At 56.3% G+C, this 22,249-nt stretch overlaps 1 protein-coding gene and 1 pseudogene across 1 annotated transcript in view; both read right to left on the reverse strand.

The window, feature by feature from the left end:
• LOC127046394 (shootin-1-like) overlaps positions 1 to 7,292 on the reverse strand; it is a 51,925-nt pseudogene extending 44,633 nt beyond the window's left edge.
• Positions 7,293 to 11,015: 3,723 nt separating this feature from the next.
• Positions 11,016 to 22,249, reverse strand: part of ATP6V1B1 (ATPase H+ transporting V1 subunit B1) — an 81,728-nt gene continuing 70,494 nt past the window's right edge. Inside the window, exons 7-14 of the mRNA XM_050943395.1 lie at positions 20,478 to 20,579; positions 19,287 to 19,384; positions 17,691 to 17,814; positions 15,255 to 15,405; positions 13,783 to 13,865; positions 13,225 to 13,329; positions 12,653 to 12,782; positions 11,016 to 11,886 (exon numbers count right to left, since the gene is read on the reverse strand). Coding sequence (XP_050799352.1) covers positions 11,720 to 11,886; positions 12,653 to 12,782; positions 13,225 to 13,329; positions 13,783 to 13,865; positions 15,255 to 15,405; positions 17,691 to 17,814; positions 19,287 to 19,384; positions 20,478 to 20,579 — 960 coding nt within the window. The 3' untranslated portion in view covers positions 11,016 to 11,719. The remainder of the gene's footprint in view (positions 11,887 to 12,652; positions 12,783 to 13,224; positions 13,330 to 13,782; positions 13,866 to 15,254; positions 15,406 to 17,690; positions 17,815 to 19,286; positions 19,385 to 20,477; positions 20,580 to 22,249) is intronic.

Raw genomic sequence — 22,249 nt, forward strand, 5'->3', positions numbered from 1 at the left:
TTTGCTCTGTAACTGCGAATCACTAGATGGGAGAGGAGCATTAACGAGCATGAAATACTAGGGGCAAACAGGAGGTGTTGTCTCCTGTCCCTCAAAGGAGGCCCATCTACGTCAGATGAGCTATTGTGGAACATCAGGGAATAAAAGACTTTGTTGTTTGCTCTCCACCCCATGGAGAGGAGACATGCAAGTGAATTCCTCCCAAGAGCTGAATTTGTAACTCGAAGCAGGATGGGGGAAGGAATAAAAAGCCCTGACAAGGAGGAACTGTATCTTTCATGCTGCTTGGACTCTGAGGGGCAAGAATTACTAGGCATAAGCAAAAGATCCCCAGTGCTTGGCCTGGGTTAGCCCTAAAAGACACACAGAGCTTGCTTATTATAGAAACTTCTATGACTTTTCGAAACTTAAGATTGGAACTCAGGTGTGTATCTGTGTTTAGCTGCTTTAACCTTGTAAATAACTCTAATTTCCTTTTCCTACTTAATTAATCTTTAGACAGCAGCAAAGATTCCTGTGGCACCTTATAGACTAACAAATGTATTGGAGCATGAGCTTTCGTGGGTGAATACGCATTTCATTGGATGCATGAAGTGGAAATTTCCAGAGGCAGGGTATAAATATGCAAGCAAGAATCAGGCGAGAGATAACGAGGTTAGTTCAATCAGGGAGGATGAGGCCCTCTTCTAGCAGTTGAGGTGCGAACACCAAGGGAGGAGAAACTGGTTTTGTAGTTGGCAAGCCATTCACAGTCTTTGTTCAATCCTGAGCTGATGGTGTCAAATTTGCAGATGAACTGGAGCTCAGCAGTTTCTCTTTGAAGTCTGGTCCTGAAGTTTTTTTGCTGCAGGATGGCCACCTTAAGGTCTGCTATAGTGTGGCCAGGGAGGTTGAAGTGTTCTCCTAGAGGTTTTTGTATATTGCCATTTCTAATATCTGATTTGTGTCCATTTATCCTTTTCCGTAGAGACTGTCCAGTTTGGCTGATGTACATAGCAGAGGGGCATTGCTGGCATATGATGGCATATGATGGTCTATAGCACTACTGAGATTTTGCTACCTAAGGTGTGTTGGCCAGGGTAGGGGAATACAGGCCCACCCAACTCCACTGCATTCCAGCCCAGAGCCCGGACAGTGGTGGGGCGAGGGTCCTGCCACCGGGTCAGCGGGGTCCCTCTGCAACATGCTGACCAAATAGACTCATTGCACTGTGCAGTTCTGTCCCTGGGCCCCTTCCTACCCACTTCCTTGACCGAGTCCCTCCAGTCCTTCCAGCTCCTCCGGGTACTCGGCTGCTGGCAGCTCCAGCTCCCCCTCCACCTCAGGCCCCTCCAGCTCCTCCGGGGACTCGGCTGCTGGCAGCTCCAGCTCCCCCTCTGCCTCAGGCTCCTCCAGCTCCTCCGGGGACTCGGCTGCTGGAAGCTCCAGCTCCCCCTCCGCCTCAGACTGCTCCAGTTCCTCTGGGTACTCAGCTGCTGGCAGCTCCAGCTCCCCCTCCACCTCAGGCCCCTCCAGCTTCTCCGGGTACTCAGCTGCTGGAAGCTCCAGCTCCCCCTCCGCCTCAGGCCCCTCCAGCTCCTCCGGGTACTTGGCTGCTGGCAGCTCCAGCTCCCCCTCCGCCTCAGGCCCCTCCAGCTCCTCCGGGGACTCGGCTGCTGGCAGCTCCAGCTCCCCCTCCACCTCAGGCTCCTCCAGCTCCTCCGGGTACTTGGCTGCTGGCAGCTCCAGCTCCCCCTCCACCTCAGGCCCCTCCAGCTCCTCCGGGTACTTGGCTGCTGGCAGCTCCAGCTCCCCCTCCACCTCCGGCTCCTCCAGCTCCTCCGGGTACTTGGCTGCTGGCAGCTCCAGCTCCACCTCAGGCTCCTCCAGGTACTCGGCTGCTGGCAGCTCCAGCTCCTCCTGTGCCTCAGGCTCCTCCAGCTCCTCCGGGTACTCGGCTGCTGGCAGCTCCAGCTCCCCCTCCGCCTCAGGCTCCTCCAGCTCCTCCGGGTACTCGGCTGCTGGCAGCTCCAGCTCCCCCTCCGCCTCAGGCTGCTCCAGTTCCTCCGGGTACTCGGCTGCTGGCAGCTCCAGCTTCCCCTCCACCTCAAGCTCCTCCAGGTATTTGGCTGCTGGCAGCTCCAGCTCCTCCTCAGGCTCCTCCAGCCCCTCCGGGTACTCGGCTGCTGGCAGCTCCAGCTCCTCCTGTGCCTCAGGCTGCTCCAGTTCCTCCGGGTACTCGGCTGCTGGCAGCTCCAGCTTCCCCTCCACCTCAAGCTCCTCCAGGTATTTGGCTGCTGGCAGATCCAGCTCCACCTCAGGCTCCTCCAGTTCCTCCGGGTACTCGGCTGCTGGCAGCTCCAGCTCCACCTCAGGCTCCTCCAGCCCCTCCGGGTACTCGGCTGCTGGCAGCTCCAGCTCTCCGTCCGCCTCAGGCTCCTCCAGCTCTTCCGGGTACTCGGTGGCGGGCAGCCCTGGTAGCCCCAGTCCTTCCTCCAGGTCAGGTTTCTCCTGGTCCAGGGCCTCCCCTGGCTCAGCAGCAGGGTCTGAAGGGAGCAGCCAACGGTCTGCGTCTGCCTCCCTCCCTCTCCCCCGCCCTTTATACTGCCTGATCCACCCCTCCCCTTCCGGTGGGTGGAATACGCTTGGCCTAACCCCTCCCCTCAGGCTGAGAGAGCGGCTCTTTACCCCTGGTCCGGAGGGAAGCCGCGCTAGCCCCCACCCCCTTTCCTCATTGCGAGGGTTTGACCGCAGGGCTCAAACAGGTGTGCAAGGAAGTGAAAGCCCTGGGAGCCATGCTGGCCAATGGAAGCAGCTGGGAGCCCAGGAAAGAAGGCTCCATGTATGGTAATATCTGGGCTTAGCAGGGAACAATCCGACAGCTGGAGGAGTGTCCGGGGGAGACAGACAACGTGTGACTTTTCCATCTCTTAACATCTCTGACTGATGCGATGCAGGAAGCTGGGGGCACCGGTGATGGGGTTTGGAATGGGGACCGCAGCAGCTGAGGCCCCCAGGGATAGAACCCCCCTCACAGAAACACCCTCTCTCACTCTATGAGAAAGAGCAGACCCAGTGACTCTGACCCACCCTGGCGTAGGTGAAAAGTGCTGCAATTCATAGCCCACTACTGCATACCCAGGCCGTATGTGAAGGAGCAAAGAATGTGGGTCCCATTTACAGGACGGGGGACTTTATCCTGGACTGCAGTGATTCTGAGAAGGACTTAGGGGCCGCGGCAGATGACCAGTGGAACATGGACTCCCAGTGCCATGCAGTAGCTAAGAGGGAGGACATGACCATTAGATGCAAGAGCAAAGGAATATCAAGTAGGAGTAGAGAAGTGGCATTGCCTTGGTATATGGCTCAGTGGGACCGTTACTGGGACACTGTGTCCCATTCTGGTTATCTACACTTCAAAAAGGTTACTGAAAAATTGGAAAGCAGCTTTCAGAACATTACTGGGCAGCCCAGACATGCTGGATTCCCAGTGCCCTCCTGTTCAGACTATAGAGTAACAAACCCAGGGCCGTTCAGGACTGCCATGTGGCTCCATACCACAGCCAGGCCAAACTTCAGAGCAAGAGCAGAGCTCTGATCCACCAAGCCCCCCACTACCTGGGCAAAATGGTAATCTCCCTTAGTTACTAGCAGTATAGGGCCCATGACACACAGTGAAGCAGTTCAGCTTCCATCCTGCAGAGGGCAGTGGTATGAACACACCAGCAAGGTCATTACAGTTGTATAACATAGAATCCTAGGACTGGAAGGGAGCTTGCGAGGTCATCTAGTCCAGTCCCCTCCATTGATGGCAGAACTAAGTATTATCTAGAGTGGTGAGTGCCAAACTTGTTCCGCCGCTTGGGCAGGGAAAGCCCCTGGCGGGCCGGGCCGGTTTGGTTACCTTCTGCGTCTGCAGGTTGGGCCGATCGCGGCTCCCACTGGCCGCGGTTCGCTGCTCCAGGCCAATGGGAGCTGCTGGAAGCGGCAGCCAGTACGTCCCTCAGCCCGTGCCGCTTCCAGCAGCTCCCATTGGCCTGGAGCAGTGAACCATGGCCAGTGGGAGCCGCGATCGGCTGGACCTGCGGGAACCACTGATCTAGACCATTCCTAGCTGATGTTTGTCTAACTGCTCTTAAAAATCTCCACTGATGGAGATTCTACAACCCAGGGCCGGCTTTAGGCCTTTTCCACCAATTCCCCTGAATTGGGCCCCGTGCCTAAGAGGGCCCCAAGCCCAGTGAGAATCCCTTCCCTGGCTAGAGGCGCCTTTTTCATTTTTACTCACCCGGCGGCTCTCCAGGTCTTCGGAGGCACTTCGGCGGCTGGTCCTTCACTTGCTCCAGGTCTTCGGCAGCACTTCGGCGGTGGGTCCTTCAGTGCCGCCAAAGACCCAGAGTGAGTGAAGGACCCACCGCCGAAGTGGCACCGAAGACTTGGCGCACCACCCGGTGAGTACAAGACCCACGTGTTTTTTTACGTGGCTTTTTTTTTTAAGTCATCCTTCCTGGGGCCCCGTTGAAACTGTTCGAATTGGGCTCTGCACTTCCTAAAGCCGGCCCTGCTACAACCTCCCTAGGCAATTTATTCCAGTGCTTGAATACCCTGACAGTTAGGAAGTTTTTCCTAATGTCCAACCTAAAGCTCCCTTGCTGCAATTTAAGCCCATTGCTGCTTGTCCTATCCTCAGAGGTTAAGAAAAATTATTTTTCTCCCTCCTCCTTCTAACAACCTTTTATGTACTCAAAAACTGCTATCATGTCCCCTCTCAGTCTTTTTTCCAGAATAAACAAACCCAATTTTTTAAATTTTCCCTAATAGGTCGTGTTTTCTAGATCTTTAATAATTTTTGTTGCTCTTCTTTGGACTTTTTCCAGTTTGTCCACATGTTTCCTGAAATGTGGCACCCAGAACTGGACACAATACTCCAGTTCAGGCCGTATCAGCGCGGAGAGGAGCAGAAGAATTACTTCTCATGTCATGCTTACAACGCTCCTGCTAATACAGCCCGGAATGATGTTCACTTTTTCTGCAACAGGTTTACACTGTTGACTCATAATTAGCTTGTGATCTGCTATGACCCCAGATCCCTTCCCGCAGGACTCCTTCCTAGGCAGTCATTGCCCAGTTTGTATGTGTGCAACTGATTGTTCCTGCCTAAGTGGAGGACTTTGCATTTGTCCTTATTGAATTTCATCTTATTTACTTCAGACCATTTCTCCAGTTTGTCCAGATCATTTTGAATTTAATCCTCCAAAGCACTTGCAATCCCTCCCAGCTTGGTATTGTCTGCAAACTTTATAAGTGTCCTCTCTATGCCATTATCTAAATCATTGATGAAGATATTGAACAGAATTGGACCCAGAACCGATCCCTGCAGGACCCCACTCATTGTGCCCTTCCAGCATGACTGTGAACCATGGATAACTATTCTCTGGGAATGGTTTTTCCAACCAGTTTTGCATCCATCTTATAGTAGCTCCATCTAGGTTGCATGGGCATGGAGGTGTATTTGAAGGTACTCCATTCCTTCGTGTTAATGAGACTCAATTAGTATCATGCTTGCTGGAGCCTACAGGTTGAGTCCTGACAGTGATTCCGGCTAATAGCTCATGCTTACCGCGCTCTGCCTCACTGCTTGGCTGCGATTTGGGTTAAGCCCCACACCATCTAGTCACATAGGGAAGTAGTTGGTGGTTAATTTACGTGGCTCCCATTATTACGCATAGTCGTTCTCGTTGCTGGTATATTTCATGTGGTCACCCTTGCACTTTGCATTGGCATTGCAGGGTTTTCGCCTACCTTGGGCTAACACCCTCCACGACCCCCACACATCACCAAAACCCTGCATATTGGAGCCCCACAAAGTATTAATTATAGAATCATAAAATCATAGGACTGGAAGGGACTTTGAGAGGTCATCTAATCCAGTCCCCTACACTCATAGCAGGACTAAGTATAATCTAGACCATCCCTGACAGAATCATAGATTATTAGGGTTGGAAGGGACCTCAGGAGATCATCTAATCCAACCCCCTGCTCAAAGCAGAACTAATCCCCAAATGGCCCCCCTGAGGGGGGGCTTACAACCCTGGGTTTAGCAGGCCAATGCTCAAACCACTGAGCTATCCCTCCCCCCAACCTGCTCTTAAACATCTCTAGTGATGGAGATTCCACAACCTCCCTGGGCAATTTATTCCAGTGCTTAACCACCCTGACAGTTAGGAAGTTTTTCCTAATGTCCAACCTAAAGCTCCCTTGCTGCAGTTTAAGCCCATTGCTTCCTGTCCCATCCTCAGAGGTTAAGAAGAACAATTTATCACCCTCCTCCTTGTAACAACCTTTTATGTACTTGAAAACTGTTACCATGTCCCCTCTCAGTCTTCTCCAGAATAAACAAACCCAATTTTTAAAATCTTCTCTCCTAGGTCCTGTTATCTAGACCTTTCATCATTTTTGTTGCTCTTTTCAGGGAAAGATGTGGAGAAAGTCCAGAGATGCAGCGCCCAGAACTGGACACAACACTCCGGTTGGGACTTAAGCACGGCAGAGCAGAGCAGAATTACTTCTCATGCCTTGCTTACAACACTCCTGCTAACACAGCCCAGAATGATGTTTGCTTTTTTAGCAACCGTGTTACACTGTTGACTCATATTTAGTTTGTGATCCACTATGACCCCCAGATCCCTTTCCGCAGTACTCCTCCCTAGGCAGTCATTTCCTTTTGTATGTGTGCAACTGATTGTTCCTGCCTAAGTGAAGGACTTTGCATTTGTCCTTATTATCTGGATTCTACAGATGTAGTTACTTTAGCAATGCAGACAGACCTAGATGGATGGGTCAGACTCCTCCAGCCTCACCCCTTTGCCTGACATCAGTGAGACTGCAGTGGGGTTAAGATCCCCATACAACCAGCAGCTCCCACACTGGACCAGACCATTAGCCAGCCCAATCTGCCAGGAGCCAATGCCAGATGTCTCGTAGGAAGAGAGACATTTCCAGTAGACCGTTCACTGTGCGGCACACAGCGGAGACCTTTCTCCTTGACTCAGCTGATGATCAGCTGATGCTCCAGACTATGTGATCACCCTTGTAACTTGGAAGTGCAACTGCACATGTGTATTCTCATTAACAAATACTCTGATCCTTTTCTAAGAACCTGCTCAGCGGTTCGTAGCTCATGTTCTCACATGCACTCAGAAGCGGGGGGCCCTCACCTGGCAGTTGGCTAATGCTGTCGCCAGCACAATCCATTCTGATCCGAGCTGACAGAGCCGTGTCTCCACGCTGGTGCTGCCTGTTGCCTCTGATGTGAGTCGACTGGTCTCCTTTCCCATCTGCCCAGGAGGCTGGGCGTGTTCCATTCCTCAGCCACATGGGGAACCGAAACCTTCCGTCTTCCTGTGAACCGGCAGCTGCAGCGGTGCATGCAGCCCGTAGCAATTATATCAACACAGGGACTCAGCTGCTGTGACAGGACAGGGCTGTTTCACCAGCAACTTGCAGGAATGATGAGGGTCTAAAGGGGCCCTGAACCTTGTGATCTCAAGGGCAAAGGGGGCACAAAATACTGTGGAAGAGATTCTGTTTTACACCAAGGCCTTGTCTGCAGGGGGCAGCTATTCCAGTGGAAGGCAGGGAGTGAATGTAAACGGCTCGCTAGTCCAAAGTGAGAGCAGAGCACCCACCCCAGGAGCTACGCCAGCGTCGCTAGTGTGGAATAATTTACCCTGCAGTAGCTACTCCGGTCAATGGCACAGACAAGCTCCTAGACTATTTACACTGCTAGCCTTGAAGTGGCTTTAAAGTGAACACACCTGCTCTACGGCCCTTTAATCTGCCAGAGCATTGGGAAGGGGCCTTTGTGTAAATGAGACCTGGGCCCCACCAATCTGATCGGATCCCTTTTTACACCAATACCAAATGGGGACAACAAATCATAAGTGATCACAAGAATGAATCAGGCCTCATCCGAGTGAGTCCCTTAGCCAGCCCCTCGCGCAGCCAGTGCCACGTCATTGCCTGCGATACTTCCTCCGAAGTTTTGCCCAATCTACACGCACTGTCCTTACTCCCACCTCAGTGCTCCTCATGAACCTGCTCGGTGCCAGCCCAGGTCACATGTTCCCCTCCAGGGGCTTTCCACATTTCAGATACCTGTAAACAGCAGTTACGTCCCCTCCCTGAGCCACGCTGAGCAGATCTAGGTCTTGCCTTGTGAGCTGATCCCTGGCCATTTTTGTGGCCCTTCTCTGAACGCCTTCTGGGGAGGAGGTGCCCAGAAGAATATCCCAGGCAGCAGAGCTGTATTCCCTCCCTTGGCCATGATGGGATGCCCTGTGGAGGCAGCCCATCATTGCACTGACCTTTTTTCCTGCTGTCTCACTGTGCAATCTCGCCAGGAAGCTCAGCACGGAGATTTGAACCAGCTGTCCATTACACTGCCAGCGCCGTCATCACCTCTCCCCTCCCCCGTACTTCTAACTTCTTCTAAACTACCTGTTTCCTCTTGATGTGTCTCTCTGGGCATCTCCCGCAAGAGGACAGCTTTGGAGGATAGTCTGTGTTTTTTCAAGCAAGGAGTTTCAGAGATACAGGGGGTTGGAGGGGGAACACACAATGCAATTGAAAATGGATAGAAGTTTTTCACACAGTGAGTAATTAGCCTGTGGAACCCCCTGCCACATGATGATGTTGCAGCCAAGGAATTAACAAAGTTCAAAGGAAGACTAGACATTTCTGTGGATAACAAGACCATCCAGAGGTAGAATAGTTAATGCTGACTAAAATAATGGCAGAGATATGAAACCTCCTGCTTCAGGGCTTAAGACAATATCTGATTATTACAGAACAGGATGAGCCCTCCATGGGTCAGATTATCCCACATCCACTGCTGGGTGGTTCTTACACCTTCCTCCACAGTGTCTGGGGCTGAGCCAGTCTAGCAATCCCTAGGAGAGTTTAGAAGCCATTAGGGATTCTCTTACTCGCCGAAGGTATCGTCCATCCGTCTGACAATTCACATTCCAGTGATTGGCTACAGTTTTGTTTAACCCATTCGACAGCTACAGCAGCCCCTGGCAGGCTTTATCGTATTCTTTATAGTTCGGTAGCACCTGGAGACTCCAGCCGAGATCGGGACCCCGTTACGCCAGGCGCTGCACAGACACAAGGACAGTCCCGAGCTGACAAGCCCTCACTAGCTTTATGGACCCTGAAAGGTCCCTGCAGAGTATATCAAGCTGACAGTGGCCCGTGGTTGGAGGCAGCTGGCCGTACCCCTCTCTATTTGTACTGTCGCTTCAGCGCCTGTGGCTGCCAGCGCCAGGAAGAGCTCAACCAGTGCCAAAGCGGCTCCTGTCTCTTGTGGCTACGTCCCCTTTCCCTCCCCTTTTATCTCCCCAACCCTGGAAATCCTCTGAAATCCGAGGTTATGCTAGTTAATCAGCAGGGGGTGCAGTAACATAGGACTCCTGGGGGCGCATGGTGCATTCGGAAAGCTCAGATTTCCAGGAAAAGGGAATTGGGGCAAGTGGAATTCACATCGAAGCTAGTTAGAACAGCAATCACATCTCTCCCTCTGCCTCCCCGGCAGGTTGCACAATCACTCCTCTCTCAGGATCAAACTCATTCCTGGGGCAACTGCGCCGGCTTTAGTGAGTTACATCAAGGATAACTTTGGCCCTTAATTGGTACATCTCCAGGGGGTTCTTCATACCAAGCAGCCTTCCCTCTCTGTTCTTCTTGAGCCGAGCTGGTGGCTCATGAGTAGAATAGGGGAGCAAGAGCTGGAATACTCCAGGGACTAAACAGGACCTTTACATCAGATAACGGGAACTAAAAAGAAGTGCTTTGTCATGTAACAGCCAATTCGCCAGTGGAACTCACTGCCACAGGATGTAATTGAAACCTAGAAGTTAGCAAGATTCAAAGAGGTACTAGATTTCGCATATAACGAATAGTTGTAACAGCTAACCAGTCAGTCTGTGCATAAGCCTCCCTGCATCAGGTTATTTGTACTATGTTAGTTTCAGAGCATAAAGTCTTAGGCCAAACCTTCAGGAGCCATATGGTGCCTGCTTCTTCCTCTGTGCCAGGTGGCCCGGGCTTCTCTGCCACTCAGCTCCCAGGTCCACATGTCCTGACCCCATCAGTCACGACAGTGTTTGCAAGTCCCACATGGACTGACAATGATCTCAGAAGCATCCCAGTCTAAGTACTGTAACTGTCCTTAGGCTGAGACGCATCGTGTGGCGCTGCAAGGGAAAGTGGACCAGGGAGTATCTGGTCCCAGCTGTGTCTGGGGAGAGGCCAGCAGTGGGGACTTTGCTGATGGTTTTGTGCTGAACATGTCCAATGTTTATAGGAAAGTCTCCCCTGCTCAGATCCAGGGCCATGCAAAGTTCTGTTGGTGGATGGAGCTCAGGTCTGAGATGTTCCCTCATGTACAAAGCACTGCTTACCTCCAGCTTCCCACAGGAGCAGGGCTCCACATGGGAAAGGCCCACACAGTGGCATGTTGCCTCAGGCAATGATCCCATCACCTGTTGTCAACATGTGTTCTGCCCCCACATGCGCCACCGTGCTTCTCTAACCCCACAGCGTTCATTCCTTTGCCCAGGAACCGGCCAGTGCGCCAGGTCAGGGTGGACACAATTGCCCAAGACATCCCCAAGTTCTAGTGTGACTCCACAGCAGCCAGTGCCAGCAGCTTTTGGAGTCTGTTTTCCTCTCCTTCGCTTCTGATGTCACTCGGCAGAACTCCAGAGACCAGGATGGGCTGGAACTTCCTCGTTCCGACCCACACCCTCTGCCAGGCCTTGGCTTCACGGCCTTTGAGTTAAGACCTGATGTTGTGAAACCTGCGATCAGCTGGAAAGTGGGGATGCAGGGTTAGCTGGTGAGAGCCGACCGCCCGGGTGGGATGGCGCTTTTTCAACATCCACTAAAGGCTGGGAGTCGTTTCCAAACAATTAAAGAGCCAGAGACAGATTTTTCCCCCATTTTTTTTACTGAAGGTTAATTAGCCACTCACCATTGCGGGTCCCAGCCCATGGTACATTGTAAATAGCGATGTCTGGTCAGGCCTGGAGCTGCTGAGGCCAGGGGCGGCAAACCAGGATTCCTGGCCTGGGGCAAGTGGTGGGAAGCAATCTCTCTCCATGAGAAGGACGTCTGGCAGGACTGTGCGGTACAACAGGCGGCTTTGCTATGGCTTAAGGCCAAGCGGGGACAGGGGCTGTGGCCGTCCTGGGAAGACTGGAGCCAGGAGCACAGGGAGGAGATCTGGGAGGGAGGGACCCAGGCACCCCAGGGCAGGGGTGGGGGGCACTCTAGGGCTCTTTTCAGGTATTGATTTGGACCTCGTTGGCTGAAAAGACCTTTGGTTTCCAATAATAGCAACACCCTCAAAGGAAGTGGAATGCTTTCCAGTGGCTGGGCCAGAGGGCCAGTCACCTTTACAGCCAGATCAGGCCAAAAATTGCCATGGGGAAACTGAGGCAGATCTGTGGCATCACCACCTCCAGCCACAAGGGGGTGTGCTGGGACAGCACCTCTATGACAGTACACTAGCTGCCGGCTGTGTAAATACCACGCAGTCTACCCAGCCGCAGAGCCATCTCATCTGTACTAGGGGCTGTTCCTTTACACAAATACACCTGCCGCGGGGCCCAGAGGGGGTGACAGGAGCTGGTAACTAGGCTCTGAGTGAGGGGCTGGCCCGCAGCGGAGCAGGCGGTTACAGGGCGGTGTCGTGGTGCTGCAGGCCTGGCGCTTTGGCCTCCCGCGGGTAGTACTCGGCCAGGATGCTCTCGGGGATCCGCTTTAGCAGCTCCTTTGGGAAGATGCGGAGCAGCTGCCAGCCAATGTTCAGTGATTCGAAGATGGTTCTGTTGTCGTAGGGGCCTGGCAAGTGGGACAGAGGCGTGTTGGGAGACTGGTTGCAGACACCTGGGGCCCAAGGGTGGACACCTAAACAAGGCCCCAGGAGAGGCTAGAAATGAATATGGACCCCTGCACCCCAAGCTGGTTTGGAGAACGGCTAGAGATACGTGAGCACCAGGAGGGTCGAAAGGGCTAAAGAGCCTCACACCCCACTAAGTCCTAGAAAATGGCCAGGGACACCCAGGCCCCTGGGAGGGGCTGGAGAACGGCCAGGCGGCCCCAGGACGGTCTGGACAATGGCTAGGGAGTCCCTGGCCCCAGGAGGAGCTGGAGAACGGCCAGGCACCCCTGGGAGAGGCTGGAGAAAAACCAGACTGCCCCAGGCCCCAGGAGAGACTGGAGAATGGCCAGGGGGCCCTGGGGCCTTGGAACAGGCTGGAGAATGGGATTCTGGAGACTAGGGCTACACAGTTTTTTATGACGGGAGCTTTCAGGCCCTGCTGTCCTGAGCTGGCTGTAGGCTGTGCCCACAAAGCCCGATGTCGGCTCCACTGCGGGTGTCTTTGCACTGAGCACCACTTGGTTGTGGGCTCTCTGTGGAAGGGGGGCACCGGGCCGCCAGGCCTGCCTGTGAGCCGAGGCACAGCAAGCAGGGACCCCGAGCCCGTCCTGTGTAGCAAACACAATGGCTTGCTTCAGCCGTGCCCTTCCCTGCCCTGCTGCAGACGCGTGGGCTCTGCCTGCCCGCTGGGCGCCTGTGCATGGAGCTGGAAGCCGGGCTCCTTACCCTGGGCGATGAACTGCTTCTCAAACTTCTGCAAGAACTCCAGGTACAGCAGGTCGTCGGCTGACAGCGCCTCCTCCCCGACCACGGCCTTCATGGCCTGCACGTCCTTGCCTATGGCATAGCAGGCGTACTGGGGGTGCGACCGAAAGGATGGGCCGGTGAATGGGGTGCTGGAGAACTCGCAACAGGGGCGCGTGGGGAGAAATCCACTGAAGACTGCGAGGGGCCCAGATACTACAGTGCTGGGCGCCATGTAAGATAGATTATCCCCCAGGCAGGGCTGTTATCTTCAATTTGCATGTAAGGAACTGAGGCAGAGACCCGATCCCAGGACGCTGGGAGTCTGGGGCAGAGCAGGGAATTGACCTGAGGGTCCCAAGCTATCACCCTAACCACTGAACCATACTTCTCTGGGGACGTCAGCGCACTTACCCCGGTTCACTACCGGTGTGGCTGAGGGCAGCCTCTAGCTGTCCATATGAAGGGGAAGGAGAGAGGGGTCGGGATGGAGAATCCCTCAGTGAGTGGAACTGATGAAGCAAATTATTCCTACCCCCTATTGCTGCACTTACCAGCTGGTTGGACACGTCACCGTGGTCCTTCCGAGTCATGCCCTCCCCAATGGCCGACTTCATCAGGCGGGACAGGGAGGGCAGCACATTTATGGGGGGGTAGATCTGTGGCAGAAAGCACACGAACACGACGGCCTTAGCACGCCCTGCACGGCAGCTGCGGTAAGTGCCGGACGGACACGTGCTAGTGAACTCCCCACAAGAAACCCTGGCAGGAGATGGGGATTGTGAGCCTCATTTTATGGACAGTGGCCGAGCCATTCGCCCAGGCTCACAGGAGCGGCCAGTGGCCAGCTGGCATTAGAAGGGTGGAGTTCCTGGCACCCAGGTTGTGCCCTAGGCAGTAGATCTCGCCTCTCTTTATCATGTGCTCCCTCGCTAGCCAGTCAGCCCCCCAGACCCCCCAAAGCCACAGCTCTGTGCACCCCTGTGGTTCCAGCCTTAGGGTCATCCCCTTTGGCAGTGGGTTTCCCGGGCTGCGGTCAGAGCCTGAGCCCTCTGCTCCACCCCAAGACACGGGGCGGAAGGAGCGGCTCTCGGATTCGGGGGGCGGCGAACCTGTCTGTTATGGAGCTGTCTGTCCACGTACACCTGCCCTTCCGTGATGAAGCCAGTCAAGTCAGGGATGGGGTGGGTGATGTCTGAGAAGGAAAAGACAGAACCAATGGTAGCCTGTGAGGCCTGCCAAGGGCCCCCTCAGCAAGGACCCCACCCTCTGACAGCTGGCGTGGCTCACTTCACCAGGCCCTGGATGCCAGCCTATGCCCAGCCCGAGGGAACTGCCCTGGGCAGACCCTCACCCACTCCCCCTGGTAGAGGGCAGGACCACCCCACCCACAAGACCACCCAGCACCCTCGGCCAGCACTCCGGCCCTGGCAGGTAGGGAAGCGGGCGCAAATATTAGCTCTTGGACCGTCTCCATTCCCGACGGATTGTTACAGATGCCAGTCACATGGCAGTGCTTCTCCCTGACTGGACGGCTCAGCCCCCAGTTGACTGATATGTTACCACTGATGGACAATTTGGTGCTTGCCATGAAACCATGTGATCAGGGAGCCGGATCGGGGCCCGGTGCTGACGCAGGGCACCAGTGCAAACAGCCTGGCCTCCTGCTGGTCCCAGGGTCCCAGGGTTTGTGGGGGGCAGAGCTGCAGCTCAGGGGAGACCGCCACCCTGGCACAATCCCAGAAAAGCCCACGTGGGGCACCCTGCAGACCCATCCTCCCCTGACGAGTCTCCTCCCAGAGCAGAGGGAGCACTCCACCTTCTGGCAGCTCCCCAAGGCGCTCCACCATGTAAAGATCTTCGCAGTCGCATTCGGCCACCATCTCCTCCCTCCTGACAGGATGCTGACGGTTGGGGGCGGGGGTGGGCGGGGCAGGGAGGGCCGCAGTCAGAGTGATTCTTGTGAATAGGGGAACTTGTGGGACCTCAGATAAGGAATTGGGAGGCAGGGGCAGAAGTCATGCCTGGGCAGCAGCTTCCCTCTTTCCATTTCCTGCTTCTCCTACGCTCAAGGACCAGGCTCCGCCAGGAGAGAAACAGCGGCAGCCCGGGTCCCCCAGAGGGCCCTGGGAGACCTGTGTGCAGCGTGCAGGAGTCAGTGAGCGCTGCTGCCCTTTGGTGGCTGGGCCACGGAGAGGATAAAGGATCTACCATTGCTAGCCAAAGCAAAGACTGGTGGCCATTAGCCCACAGCTGGTGTTTTGGGTGCTGAAGGAGGCTGGTTCTTGCCCTGCTCCCTGGGGGGCCAGCTGAGTCCGACACCCCCACATCTTTGCAGGGATCAATATCAGCGTGGGGGAGAGCATGGGAGCACATCAGCTTGCTGGGATCCTCCCATTGGATGTGCAGGCACAGCCGCCTGCTGAGATCCCTCCCGCCATCAGGTGTGAGTCATGGCCACCGGCTGGGATCCTAGCTGCTAATCACCAAGCAACATGCTGATGCCCCTGGTACCCTCTGTGGCCTGACTGCTGGGGGGGCCATGGGCTGGCCCGCCGTGTGCCCTTTGCCCTGTGCCGCTCACCGTCGTTGGGCATGGTTAGAATGGGGATCTGCGTGATGGAGCCGTTCCTCCCCTCCACGCGCCCAGCGCGCTCGTAGATGGTGGCCAGGTCGGTGTACATGTAGCCAGGGAAGCCCCTGCGGCCTGGCACCTCCTCCCTGGCTGCTGACACCTAAGGGGAAGAGCGAGGAGCAAGAGTTACTGCTGCAGGACAGTGGTCGTGGGTCCCACCCTCCTGGGATCTGCCGAGGGGCCCTGTGGGGAGGACCTGTCCCAGCTTCGGCCCCATCACCGGGTCTGTGATATTGAGCAGGATGCTCCCCCTGCCCAGCTGTTCTGTAGGTGCAGTGCCCCCCTCTGGTGGATCCCGGCTGAGGGGCAGTGACTGAGCAGCGCCGCTCCTGCGCGATTCCGCCCCCAGGCCTGGTGAACCTGTCCCCCTCCACAGCTCTCTGCCCATGGCACACTCCTGCCGCACCTCAGATCGCATTCCTGCCCCGCCTTTGGGTTCTCCCTGCGCTTACTTCATCCCAGTTTCTTTCTGCCCGCCTCCCACTGCGATCCAGCGGGCTGGCCCCTTCTCCCAGCGCCGGGTTCGCTCAGGAGAGGGCTGGTCACCAGCGCTCACCCGGGCTGGGTGCATGTGAATTGCTGAGTGCTCTGTTTTACTGGGTCAGATAAATGGCTCTGGAGTAAGAAGATGCCCCAGCAAAATAAAACCCAGCCCCTGAAGCTCAGCTTTCCCCTCGGGGAAGGGAAACTGCCCTCCCAGTGGAGATGGATGTTTCAAAGGACAGCGGGTCGCACCTCTGCCAGAGCTTTGAAAAGCCTCCCATCCACAGGGAGCCCGCTGACCCAGGGGCTCGGTGTAATCCACATTCGGGCCATTCCATTGGTGGGATGCCCCCTGGCAGGGTCACTGCATGGGGACTGAGCCCAGGGCCTCCAGTTGTAACAGGACAGGGCCCGACTGATTGAGCTATTGGGCCAGGGCTGTTAGTGTGAACAGATAAACCCAGCTGATTCTCTCTGCATCTCACTCTGCCTTCCCTGCAGCCACACTGTAAAACTCCCCCAGGCTCTCCCCACGTGCAGTGTCCTTCTTGCCAGCCTCGACAAACGCCATCTTGCCCCGCTCAGACCCATTTGGGGTCTGCTGCAAAGATCTGTCTCCTAGCCAGCCGCTTTGAGCCCATCCCCCCTTGCTTTGCTCTCCCGGCCTTTCGCATCACACACAAGCTGCTTGTCTTCGCTTCTGAGGCTCCATTACCTCTCCTTTGCCGTCACACTGCGGGCGCTCGGCTCTGATGGGCGTGCGCCACCATCGTCCACCCGGCAAGTTTTCACACCAGCCCCTTTGCATTTCTCCCCTGCCACCCTTCGCGCTCGGGAGGAGCTCCCCAGCAACACCCCCAGAACAACCTCTGTTCTCCTTCAAACCCCTCCTGAAAACTTGCCTTTGCCACGATGCCTCCGAAAACCCTTGGCACTGCCTAGGACCCCTCGCTGGCTGGTCACTGGGCTGCCAGCCAGGCAGTTTGCTCAGATTAGCAATCTCCAGGTTCAGGGCCCGAGGGAGGACACCCAATGGGAAATACAAATGTGGCCCCAGGACAGAGGCAAGCGTGGACTGGAGTCACTTTCCCTATCCCAGCCCCCTGCAATGCACGTTACCCTGCGGCCGTTGGGTGCCAGGCGCAGCCAGGGGGTGAGGCCCAAAGAACCAGAAGGAAGGAAGGAGCGTAGCTAGGAAAGCGAGTCCCAGAAGGTTGTGGGAGAGAGTTGGCCACGTTCACCCCAACCTGCGAGCCTCCACCCCCCCAGGTGTATGTGACGTGTGTTGGGAGGGGGATGGGGACAGCTGGAAGGGAGTGGACAGGAGCCTGACACAGGCAGGGGAACAGGGTCACATCCAGGGGAGGTTCCAGGCACCAGCACGCCAAGCGTGTGCCTGGGGTGGCAAGCCGCGGGGGTCGCTCTGCTGGTCACCATGAGGGCGGCAGGCAGGCTGCCTTCGGCGGCATGCCTGCGGAGAGTCCGCTGGTCCCGCGGCTTCGGCGGACCTGCCGCTGAATTTGCGGGACTGGGGACCTCCTACAGACAAGCCGCCGAAGGCAGCCTGCCTGCTGTGCTTGGGGCAGTAAAATGCCTAGAACCGCCCCTGGTCACATCACCCCTGAATTTCCCGTTTGGAGCAGAGTCCCCAAAGCGTTTGTCTCTCATTTAGGAGCCCAAAGGAAACGACTGGGTTAGATGAAGGCCTCAGCTCCCAGCAGCTCCCGCTGCTTGTTCACCTGCCTCACTGGGAGTTGCTGGGGGCTGATCGCCTGGGGACAGTCCAGCCCTCCCTGGGCAGTGGGACCCAGTGCGGCCTGTTCACAGGCACCTCCAGCTCTTGGGAAGGCTGGGGCCTGAGTCCAGCTGCGGCGTCAGGATGGGAGGCGTCTCCGTACTGACCTCCCGCAGCGCCTCGGCGTAGGAGCTCATGTCGGTCAGGATCACCAGGACATGCTTCTCGCACTGGTAGGCCAGGAACTCGGCGGTGGTCAGCGCCAGGCGCGGGGTGATGATGCGCTCGATCCTGTGGGAGGAGACGGCCGTTAGCGGACGCTGGTCTGGGATGGCATCCTGCAGCGTCCCCTGCAGCCACACCATTCCCCCGAGAGACCAGGTTACCAGGGGGCCAATCCCCTCTGGGCATCAGATGGCCCCACTCTCGCTCACCTCAGAGTTCCCCACCCTCCAATGGTGAGCACCCCAAGCCCACAGACAGCATCGGCACACACCCGCGGGGAGCTGGAATGGCACGGCTGCACCCCTGGGCCATGCAGAGCGAGCCCAGAACCTCCTGCCCCGCAAAACCAGCCCCTCCCCACTGAGCTAGGAGATGACGCTCCCCTTGCTGGGAGCCGCAGCTGGGCTAGGACGTGTGGGGGAGCAGTGCTGAGTCTACCTAGCAGGGGGCAGCCGCGTACACACACCAGCCCGTACGTTACACTCTCAGTAGGAACTGGGCCATCCCCTGGCATGGCAGGGACCCTGATCTGGGTGAGCCATCCCTTGGCTGCATTCTCTCTCCGCCACTGGCCACCAGGCCGCACTGCAGTATGTCCTAGCTGCCCCACCCAGCAAAGGGACGAGGGGGCATGGGGGTGGGCATTGTGAAAGGGCTTGAAATCTGCAAGGGGCTGGGCAGCATCCACTCTATTTGGAGTCAAGGGGAGCTGAGGCTCTGCTCCCATTGGAGTCAATGCTAGATTGGCCCCTCAGCAGGACTGGTGCTCCCGGCAGGAGTGGAGGCACCTTCTAGTTGCCGGTGGTTTCCTCCTGATGCAGGAGGAGGACTGCCCAATCTGTAGCACCCATGTGGCATGCACCCCATGGCAGAGGAGTGAGAGCGCCGCCCAAAGAGATGAGCTCCTCCTCAGAGTGGCATTTGGGCCCATAATGCAATGGGGGATTGGGCCTACTGACCCCAGTAGAATTATTCCAGAGATAACTAGACCCTGTGGCTCTTACCCTCCTCTCACTTACAGTGGAACAATTCCATCGACTTCCACAGGGTTACTCCAGCTTTACACCACAGTGAGGGAGATCAGAGCCAAGACAAGGATGCCTGTAGCCGCCCAGGTCTCAGTATCATTAATTATTTGTATTATCAGAGGGCCCAGGCAACCCTGTCATAGACCAGGACCCCGTCGTGCCTAGCGCTGTATGATTTAATTCCTATTAGGTGTATTACGGTAGTGCCCAGGAGCCCAGCCATGGACGTCACCCCATTGCGCTAGGTGCTGTACAATTTTATTGCTATTAGGTGTACTAAGGCAGTGCCCAGGAGCCCAGCCATGGACTAACCCTGTTGCACTAGATGCTGCACAATTTTGTTGCTATTAGGTGTATTATGGTAGTGTTCAGGCACCCCAGCCATGGACTGCACCTCGTTGTGCTAGGTGCTGCACACGTGCAGAACAAAAGGCAGGGGCTGGGCGTGTTATGGTTAATGGGGCCCGATCTGATGCAGTTCCCTTGATGACAGGCAGGGGCTGTACTCACGTGGGGTCATTGGCGAGGTTCAGGAAGAGGCACACGTTCTCCATGGACCCGTTCTCCTCGAAGTCCGACTTGAAGAAGCGGGCAGTTTCCATGTTCACCTGCCAATCACATCCACAACAGGGCGGGGCTGAGCAACACAACAGTCCCCATTGTTCAGATGGGGAAACTGAGGCCAGGGGAGGGCAGGGACTTACCCACAGTCCCACAGGGAGTCAGTGGCAGAGCAGGGACTAGAACCCAGGTGTCCTGAGTCCCAGTCTCTGGTTCCCACCCCAGCCTCTTCAGTATAACTTGGATCTTTTCATTCCTTTCTGCTCTTACTCCTCTGGGCCCATGTCACCCTGGGGACGCAGCACAAGGGCCTGCCAGGATGGGGCAGGCTGCTGTGGCACGGAGTGCCTCGGGGCACTGGCCTGGCTGCAGGGCACCTCTCCGTGTGGCGCTGGGTCGCCGGGCACCGTCTCTGGAGGAAGCAGCCGATGCCAGGGGCAGGGAGTGGTGTGGGGCCAGGGAGCAGAGCAGGTGGCAAGGACACAGCTGTCCACCAGGGGGGAGCACAGTGCTGCCGATCTCGATCACCCGGCTCTTTACAGGGGGGATTCTCCCTGTCCCCGGGCCCAGCCCGAGGGGGGCGGGAGGCAGTTCCAGGGCTTAGCCTGTTTCCCCACTGACCACTCGCTCTGCCTTGCCTCTCCCAGGAGCAGTTCCCAAAGCCCTTGGCCCTGAGACCAAGGCAGGACGTCGGATCCTCCCACGCTTGTGCTGATCCCCCAGTGGCTGGGCTGTCCCCGAACCTGCTGGCTAGGGCTCAGCCCCAAACCCTGGTCCGCAGGGATGCCCCTGACCAAGGCCCCTGGCTGATCCCAAAGCTCAGCGCCAGCCTCAGCCCTGAGCCCGAGCTTCCCAGATTTGTCCCCGAACCCAGCCGCAGCACGATGACTGTGACCCCCAGATCCCCAGCCAAGGTCTGGACACCTGGCTCTGGGTTTGACCCAAACCCCTAGTCCAGGGCACCCTCAGAGCCTTGCTGCATGGGGCTGCAAGGGACCCAGCTGGTGAGGCGCCCTCCCAGCAGCCTGTGCTTCCTGATGCTGTCCCCAGCCCTCCGCCCCGGGACCTGCTGCCTGAGGCAAGGCCCTGCACAGAGGTGGGAGGCCTGCGCCGTCCCCACCAGCCCCCGGTTGGACTCACTCCCATGGCTGCAAAGACGATGGCGAAGTTCTCTTCGTGATAGTCCATCACGTCCTTGGACTTTTTCACCAGGCCGGCCTGTCTACAGATCTGTGCGGCAATCTGCGGAGGGGAGAGACACAGGGCTCAGACCCAGAGACAGGCACCTCAGCCCGGCCTCAGAGCCCGATGCCCAGGCTGCCAGCTCACTTGGGGTCTGGATCCGGCCCATCTCAGATCTGGGGGGCCAAACTGCACACTGGCGTAACTCCACAGAAGCCAGCCGCGTTACGCCAGCAAAGAATTTGGCTGACAGAGACGGAAACTTGGTCAAACCACAGCAAATACAGAGCCAGGGGGAACATGGAAACTGCCTCTGGGAGTATTTGAGGGAGGTAACAGGAGACGACTGAGTCATGGGATGTTGCTAAGGAAAGGAAAATGGAGGCTGAATCCTAATCTTCTCCTAAGCACTGCCGTTCTCCAGCATCGTGGACACCACCACCACTGTCCTGCCTGTCACTCAGGTGCAGAACCGGGCGCCCTCTTTGGCTCGGCCATCTCTCTAGGTCCCCACCTCCAGCTACGTTTAACCCTTGCTGATTCTGCCTGTGCCGTGTCTCTACGATACGGCTGTTCTTGTCCCTCCGCACAGCCAGAACGCCCATCGCCGGGCGTCTCTTGATTGCTGCAGCAGCCTTCTCTCTGGCCTGGACAACGGCAGCCTGGCCCTGCTCAGCTCCACGCAAAGGACGGCGGCAAAGGTGGTTTTCCTAGCCTGGCACTTGACCACGTCATCCCTCTTTGCCTCCCTCCCCTGCCTCCTCCTTCTCTAGCATTCAACACCAGCTGCTTGTTTTCACCGTCAAGGCCTCACCTGGCCAATCCCCACCTTTCCTATCACCTCTCGCTCACTACTGAGATGTCGAAGCTCATCACCAAATGGCTCCTGATGTCTATCACCAGCACCCACTTGTTACATTTTCAGACAAGTCCTTTGGTGCTTCCTCCCCTGCTGCCCCACGTGCTGGGGAGGAGTTCCTCGTAAACAGCCCCGAACCACCTCCTCTTCTTCCTCCCGCTCACCCCAAAATGCTCCTTTGCAGCAAATCCTACAAAAAACAGGACCCCGGCCTTCCTGCTGGCTAATACTGCTTCTGAGGATAGGGCAAGAAGCAATGGGCTTAAACTGAAGCAAGGGCAGTTTATGTTGGACATTAGGAAAAACTTCCTGTCAGAGTGGTTAAGCACTGGAATAAATTGCCTAGGGAGGTTGTGGAATCTCAGTCACTGAAGGTTTTTAAAAACAAGTTAGACAAACCCCTATCAGGGAGGCTGTAGATAATCCTTAGTCCTGCCATGAGTGCAGGGGACTGGATTAGAAGACCTCTCGAGAACCCTTCCAGTCCTGTGATTCTATGATTGTTTCCTTGTACGCCACCATCTCTCTGTATCCGTCTGTTGTCTCTTGTCTTACACTGTGAGCTCTTCAGGGCAGGGACTAACATTTTCTTCTGTGTTTGTCCAGCACCTGGCGCAGCGAGGACCTGGCCCATGACTAGGTTTGCAGGCAGTACAAATAATAAATAACATCAATAATAATCATTATCCACAGGCCTGTGGGGATCAAGTGTCTGCCTCTGTGCCTGATCCATAGAGGGGACGAGTCTGTGGCAGCCCCAGCTCTGAAGCCTGGTTTTCTGCTCAACTCGAACTTCCAGCTGGGATGGGCCTGTCCTCAATCCCTTGTATTAGCCGAGCTAGTGGCCTTCATGCTGCCATTCCCTAGTGAG

The sequence above is a fragment of the Gopherus flavomarginatus genome, chromosome 3, assembly GCF_025201925.1.
Source record: "Gopherus flavomarginatus isolate rGopFla2 chromosome 3, rGopFla2.mat.asm, whole genome shotgun sequence".
Taxonomy (NCBI): Eukaryota; Metazoa; Chordata; order Testudines; family Testudinidae; genus Gopherus; species Gopherus flavomarginatus.